General features: G+C 39.4%; 2 protein-coding genes across 2 annotated transcripts in view; both read right to left on the reverse strand.

Annotated features, from left to right (window-relative positions):
* Positions 1-2,207: 2,207 nt before the first annotated feature.
* Positions 2,208-3,191, reverse strand: snrnp35 (small nuclear ribonucleoprotein, U11/U12 35kDa subunit). Its single transcript, XM_015396225.1, has one exon. It carries the CDS (start codon positions 3,072-3,074, stop codon positions 2,439-2,441), a length of 636 nt encoding a protein of 211 aa, XP_015251711.1. The 5' UTR covers positions 3,075-3,191; the 3' UTR covers positions 2,208-2,438.
* Positions 3,192-4,168: 977 nt separating this feature from the next.
* bud13 (BUD13 homolog) overlaps positions 4,169-7,372 on the reverse strand; it is a 7,583-nt gene continuing 4,379 nt past the window's right edge. The window contains exons 5-10 of the mRNA XM_015396218.1: positions 5,940-6,223; positions 5,721-5,829; positions 5,423-5,561; positions 5,160-5,341; positions 4,968-5,049; positions 4,169-4,795 (exon numbers count right to left, since the gene is read on the reverse strand). Of these exons, the coding sequence (XP_015251704.1) occupies positions 4,702-4,795; positions 4,968-5,049; positions 5,160-5,341; positions 5,423-5,561; positions 5,721-5,829; positions 5,940-6,223 (890 nt within the window). The 3' untranslated portion in view covers positions 4,169-4,701. The remainder of the gene's footprint in view (positions 4,796-4,967; positions 5,050-5,159; positions 5,342-5,422; positions 5,562-5,720; positions 5,830-5,939; positions 6,224-7,372) is intronic.

A 7,372-nucleotide genomic window follows, 5' to 3' on the forward strand; every position in this document is an offset into this window, starting at 1 on the left:
AAGAAAGAAAGAAAGAAAGAAAGAAAGAAAGAAAGAAAGAAAGAAAGAAAGAAAGAAAGAAAGAAAGAAAGAAAGAAAGAAAGAAAGAGGAAGCCACGAGTCACAGTTAATGTATGAAATAAAATAATGATCAGGTTTTAATCAACTTTAGGAGCGATCATACAGAGAAGAAGCCCCTCATCCTCAAAGGGAAACAGCAGGAGGTGCAGTGTATCTGGAAAAAGATAAGTACAATGGTGACTATTGACACCCAGTGATTCCAGGTGGGAAATTTAACAAACAGCTCAGACAAAATCACACAATAAGATTTATCCTGTCTGTCCTTTCAATGGAGGAATATAACTCATTGCTGTCTACAGCCTGAAAACATCAACATTAGCCCTGATGTCAGGTGTAAACTGTTGACATCTCCTGTTGCTTTGTCACTGCGCACAAAAAAGGTAACCTCAACTGGCTTATTATGGGACCAATGGAAGTGGAAGAACAAAATCTGTCTTTATTTAGGTGACACAGACTTCTGAATGCTAACCTGCACAAGTACAGTCATGTTTGAGATAAAACTCTGCTATTTTAATCCTGAGGCAATGCAAAGGAAGGTTACTGAAACGTCTTTTACATCTATAAATCCTTTGACGAGACAAAATATTCTCACAACAGGGTTATTATAGCTAACTATAACAAACACAAACTGAAACAGAATTTTTTTCTTTGGAAAAGACACTGATTAGTAAATTTCTTTATCTGGATGGATTAAATTGATCTCAGATTATAAAGTCAAAAGCCCTAGTGTTATATTTCAACAGATCTGAGGTGCCTAGAATTTCTAAAAGTAGAATGGGAGGCAGATCTTTTAGTTATCAGACTCCTCTCCTGTGGAACTAACTACCAGTTTTAGTCCATGAGGCAGACTTTACTTTTAAGCTAAAACTTTCTTTTTGATAAAGCTTAGATATAAAGTGGCTCAGGTTATCCTGGGCTATCTGTTTAGATATATGCTGCTATAGACTTAGACTGCTGGAGGACATAGGGGCCACTTTTTATTATTCTGCTTCATTTTCTCTATTCTCCCATTTTGCAGTGTTTGCTAGTTTAATCTCTAGCATGATGTTCTCTCTGCTGTTTCCTTATCAGACAGAGCTAAATAGAAATTATCTACAGACCAGTGCTTCTATGTTCATTTTGTACGTCCGCGTCTGTCTCTTTGAACCCCAGTCAGCCTTGACAGAAGGCTTATCACACTGAGCCTGGTTCTGCTGGAGGTCTCTTCCTGTTAAACGGGAGTTTGTTTCCACAGATGCTGCATGCATGCTTGGTGTGAGGGATTACTGATGGGTCAACGACTCTAGGAAACACCCCCCCAATAACTTTGAATTGAGATCTGACACAATAATCTCCAACAACTGAAACTGCATTGTGTGTTAATATGACTAAGACGTACTGAAATTATGGATACATGATCTTTGTTTTCATGTTTAGGATTTCAGAATTCTCCCTCAGCGTGATCAAGACAGTGATGCAGCAGCAAACCTAGAAGCAAGTAAAGCATTAGTTCTGGATGAGCAGAAAGAATGACTACTAGTAGGAAACTCTAAATCTGGCCTTCATGGAAGAGTTACAAGAATCCAACATTGGTTAAATGAAAGACACGGGCAAACATCTACTCTGGTTAGTTACAAGTAAAAACAATTATTGTACATCTCTCTAAACTCCATAGTGAAACATGCTTGTAGCATCATTATGGTCTGGGAACAATTTTCTTCAGCAGAGTCTTAATTGATGTGGATACTGGAGGAATGGTACTGTTGTCCACAGACGCTATCCAGACAAACTCAATGGGTACATCATCTACATCTTCCCATATGGAAAATATATTTTTGTTGAGATTATTTTCTATGGGCTTCTAAACTGTATCAAACGATAATTCTGTCTTAAAGTATAATACTTTATAAGGGGAGTGGTCGTGGCCTAGTGGGTAGGGCATAGGGCTTGGAATCCTGAGGTTCTTAGTTCCAGCCCCACTCCCACAGACTGCCACTCTTGGTTAACCCCACATTGCTCCCTGGGTGTTGCACAATGGCAGCCCACTGCTTCCCAAAGGGATGGGTTAAATCCATAGAGTGAATTTCGTTACTCTGTACTTGGATAGTGTAATGACAAAACAACAGTAGAAAAAACCTCACACAATGTTAATTAGTAAAAATATTATAAAATATATTGATATAATATTTTCAGACAACCAAAGGCGATGAAAAAAACAAAACAGATCCTGATATGTAGAAACAGGAAATAAACGTTTACTGCTTTATTCCAAAATTGAGACACAGTAAAAGGCACATTGATCAATTTGTGATAACATACTGAAAAGTCACATCAAGTAGATCAACAATCCGCAATATTTTGATCTGACCACCTTAAAAACAGCAAGAACACCATCATCATCATCTCCTGTCTCTGTATCTGCGCTCCTCTCTGTTCCTGTCCCGGTAATCTCTCCTGTCGCTCTCTCTATACCGGGGCCTGTCCTCCCTGGCCCTCGGCTCCCCTCCTCGCTCCTGAGTGACTCCGGGTCCCAGGTTGATCGGTTTCCGGAAGGGTCTGTCTCTTCCGCCGAAACGCAGCTGTCCGGACTCCTTTTTACCGCCCAACCCACCACCGAGCCGCCGTGGCACCCATCCTCTCAGCGTCCTCTCCTGCTCGAAGTCCACAAACACTTCGTGTTGGTCGACCAGCAGCTTGTCAGCGTCCCTGCGAGCCCGGCTCACGGAGCGCTCCTCTTTGTACTCGATGAAGGCGTATCCTTTAGAGAAGCCCGTTACGATGTCCCGAACCAGTCGGAGCCGCTTGATGTCGCCGTACTTTGAGAAAACCATCCGCAGCTTTTCTTCAGTTGTCTGGGGGTTCAAGCGGGCCACGAACAACGTTAGCAGCGGGTCTCCAACGACTCCCTTGTTGGGCTTATAGCGGGCAGACATGGCCCTCCATACCGCCCGGTCATGAGGTTCCACGTCTGTCCCATCGATGCTACCAGCTTTCAGTGGGTTGTAATCTTTCGCTATCGCACACCAGTCGGACATTTTTGCTGAAGTGGGTTTTCAGGCCTTTAATAAATCATTATGATCAAGATACTACATACTACCGTTGATTGCTCCTTCGGATTGTCGAGGTGCATCCACAAAAATAGCCCGTAAGGAAACGAGGTCACAAATAATTGGTTCCTATGCCACAGGGGTTCTCCGATTGTATTTTTGGTAACTCGGTATAAACACCACTTTGCAGAAAACAGGGAAAAATCGTAGAATTGCAGGAACTGCAAGGTCACACCAACAGTATGCTATTGACGTGTATTATATGTGATATCTTACCCACTGTAAATTTAAAGTTAAAAGTAAATTATATCTAATAGGATTAGTGAAAAGGTTAAAAAGTTAATTTAAAATGTAAAACTAACAAGTAAAGAAAAAGAATAAATACTGTTTCGGTATCAGCATCAATCTTCTGAGGGTTATGTAGAACAAAAAAAAAAAACAATTTTTGAAAGTGCTTTTCACAAATTTCTTATAGAATAACTATATATATATATTTTTTTACCATATTAGTTTTATTTTTTTAATTAAAATTACCTTGAAAGCATATAGTTCTAAATGTTACAAGAAATAATGTCTATTTCGGTCCTCCACTAAAACGCTTGGCTTGAAATTTTGAATTTAAAGCACTTCACTGAGTGCCCTATAAAGGGGTTAATGCAGGTGTGTTTTGGCCTGTCTAACTAATTACATAGGGCAGATTAGAGCACTAAGACATTTTCATACAGTAAAGACAATATAGTACATAAAAGAGGAACAGAGCAGAACGAGGAAGATCTTTACCTATATTTGAGTTTTCAAGACATAAAATTCTTGGAAGGCCAACAGTTAACTCAGGAGGTAAACATGGCCAGCATGAAAACAGCCTCCCCCCCTGTCATGGTTGCTGTATAACTTCGGAGCACTTGGGTGGATATTCTCTTTAAATACTTTCTGGATGAAATTCAATTTTGTGGTCAGTTATTCTATAAGATGTAATGAGACACATAAAAGATCAAGTTATCACAATAATTATAATCATAAAATAAGCTCGACAAAACCTCTTTATTTCAACATTTTGTTTTGGGATGCTTCTTTTGAGTTATTTCTTGATTCTGTAGGTCTGGTACCCAGGTCTGAGTTACACAAGGGAAAAATATATAACAGAAGATGCAGGGAACTTGACTTAAATATACATATCCAGGACAAATAAAATCGTCATTTAAAAACTGATCTTAAAATGTGTATGATAGTCTAAAAAGAAAACCTTTAAGAAGCCTTAAAAGGCCAAATCCCAGCACTGTACATACCCTATCCTACTGCTGTATTACTTAAAATACCTACAACCACTTAAACCTGGTTTGGTTCTGGTGTACCTTAAGAAACAATAAAAAACACTCCACACAAACTTTACAAAAACATTTTTTTAATGATAAAAACTGTGAAGACTAAGTATCTTTATTTGGCTGCATAACAAAGTCATTAAGATGATGGTACTTTCTGGCTATTTACATTGTGATGCGGCTTAAATACAGCAACAAACTGAATTAGATGGAACTAAAAAACTTTCCAGCCAATCAAAATATTTGTTAAAGTTACAGTTATTTTATCAGCAAAGTAGTCTGCTCCTGGTTTACATTTACATGTCCTCCACACTCCATTTGTAAGCTGCCTCCTGAACGGCTTTTTTATCAGCTATGCGTGTATAACGCTTCTGTTCGAATCCATTGGATCTGTAAGACACGACATAAAACAAGATTGTCATCACAGCAGTCTTAGAAATTCAGAAAGAAAAGGAAACTAAACCTTTAGTTGCTCATGCTGTGCATATAACTGCTTCGGTAAAAATACACTCTTTTTGTTAGCTGCATTTGAAGATAATCAATTGCATAAATAAAGCTTTACCTATCGACTCCATCCCACCGATAACCGGGTTGAATGTTAAACCGATTTGGAGGTGGCGGAGGCCCTTGGTATCGAGGTTTCACTGTGAATCAAATAAGAAAAACTTCTTGCTGAGGTGTCTCTTTGTTAAGCTGCAAAAAACTGTCTTCATCGAGAGAGATGATTCAAAAAACGTAGGGAAATGTTTCAAACCTTGTGTTTTTGTGTTGCGCTCCTTTTTGCGCCTGAGCATCGCAGCCATCGGATCCCCTTCCCTTTCCTGCTCTCTCAACATACGGTCAAGATCCTCGTCGTCATAGTGACGCGCCAATGGCTTCTGGGCTTCATGTAGCGCATCATCGAGCTTCTGCTGCTGCATCTGTCCCTGGGCCAAGCTGTAGATACATTTGTATTTAATAAACCCAATTACACGTTTCAGGTGTTAAATAACACTTTACTCTTCAACCCATATTTACCCTTTCCCCCACTGGGCATATTTCTCATCCTTTGCAGCTTTTTCTCCCGCTTTTCTCTTTTGTTCTTCTCTTTCTGAATCCAGATCCCTCTTTTTACCACTTTTGTCTCGGAAAACCGTCTGGGCATTTCGGGAATCATCTAGTCAAAGTACATAAACCAAAATTAAGGGCTAGATTTTTTGGATTCAATAGTTTAGACACAATCAATGTTTATGATGAGAAAAGATGAGAATTAAAATTATATTTTACATAATTCAATCTAATAAAAGCAGAAAGAAGGAGAAAAGATCAAACCAACCTTCTAGTGGCTGATTGCTTTTCTCTCGTCGTCGGTTCTCTTCCTTTTCTTTCTTTAAGACATCAGTAGAAACCAGACCTGCTTTTACCCCAGAAAGCATCCTAGGGCCCTATAAAAAGTACGGAAAAAGTACAAACTTTGCTACAAAACATAAAATTAAATAAATTCACCATTTTTTGTTAAATGAATGTTGGGCATTAGGTTATTTTTTTGACTTACCTGTGAGGCAGTACCTCTACGAGGCGGGGACAGGTCCCCATCTGAGTCTCTTCCGCCTCGTGGTGGCCGTCTAGGTGGGGACTGGTCAGAATCAGAGTCCTGTCTTAATTTTTGACGTCTCCTTGGCGGAGATTGATCCGAGTCGGATGCCTCTCTATTTGCGGTCTTTTTTCGTGGAGGCGACTGGTCGGAATCTGAATCGTGCCTATTTTTAGTGTGCGGCGATCGACGCTGATCAGGGGAACGCTTACTTGAACTGTGCTTGCTTCTGCTGGGAGATGAATCTACAAAAGGAAACAAAAGTTTACTCAACATTTTCGTTTAGTAGCAGTCACAATGTACAAACTAATTTAAAGATGTGATGGATTTTTATTTTATCTCTAACGGTTTCTTTACATTTAAAATCACAATACAGACACACAATTTACTGGGATTTGACAGGATAGAGAAATAGAAGGTAAAACATACTTGAAGGAAAATGATGCATGACAATCAGCTTCTGACGAAATAATAATCTTAAAGCAACACAATCATTCAACTTCTACAATAAACCTGAATAAAATCCAATGCAGCCTTATTACTAGTTAAAAGTCTACTTGTGTGTAATAAAGTCTCTGTAAGAATGGAGCTGCTCTGAGAAGGTCTCAGCAGTTTGTTAGAGAACTTCACTGAACAAAAAGCATCACAAGAAGCTAAGGTACAAAGTAGTGGTGTGCGGACCGATCGGCCCCTGATCATAATTGGCAGATTTTCATGAAAAATGAGGTGATCGATGATCGCCGACTGCTAAAACAGATCAACTGTGTCTCTTATTTTGCAGCCTGCAGTGTATCTCCCCCTTAACTTCACACTTCGCTGCGCGCCAGCAAATCCTAAGCACTGTCATATGGAAATTATGTGCTTAGAGATTAATGTGAAGTTTGAGTCTAGCAACGGAAAAAAACCCTTGGAGATAAAGGATGTTAAAATGCATCAATGCAACGAATAAAGTGGCATTTAAAAACAAGCACTTGACACAGTATGATGAGTTATTGAGGCACACTGCAGGAAAAAAAAGATGGCAGGTAGAGAATAAACAGTTGGCTACATGCTTCTCCATGACGGTCAGAAAAAAATAACCCGCAAAATGATGGAATTAATCGTGCAAAGGACCAGCAGAAAAATACTTTTGGTTCCACTGGCAGCCCTAAATGTTGGACCGCGCTGCTGGGGTGTAAACATGTCGGAGACATATTCTGCAATCTTTTGATCGAGTCTGACAGCGAGCGCCTCCTTAGAGCTGCAGGATGTGTCTTAAAAACAGTAATGTATTCACTTTTGTGTTAACTTTTTTGCTATGTCCTAACTAGGGCTGCAACAACGAATCGATAAAATCGATAAAAATCGACTTTTAAAAGCGTTGGCAACGAATTTAATCATCGATTAGTTGTGTC

This window comes from Cyprinodon variegatus, unplaced genomic scaffold (genome assembly GCF_000732505.1).
Source record: "Cyprinodon variegatus isolate N-32 unplaced genomic scaffold, C_variegatus-1.0 Scaffold784, whole genome shotgun sequence".
NCBI classification, from domain to species: Eukaryota; Metazoa; Chordata; class Actinopteri; order Cyprinodontiformes; family Cyprinodontidae; genus Cyprinodon; species Cyprinodon variegatus.

What these genes read in the sequence shown, in the direction of transcription:
- snrnp35 (XM_015396225.1), bottom strand. Translation starts at nt 3,074, where the DNA reads ATGTCCGACTGGTGTGCGATAGCGAAAGATTACAACCCACTGAAAGCT.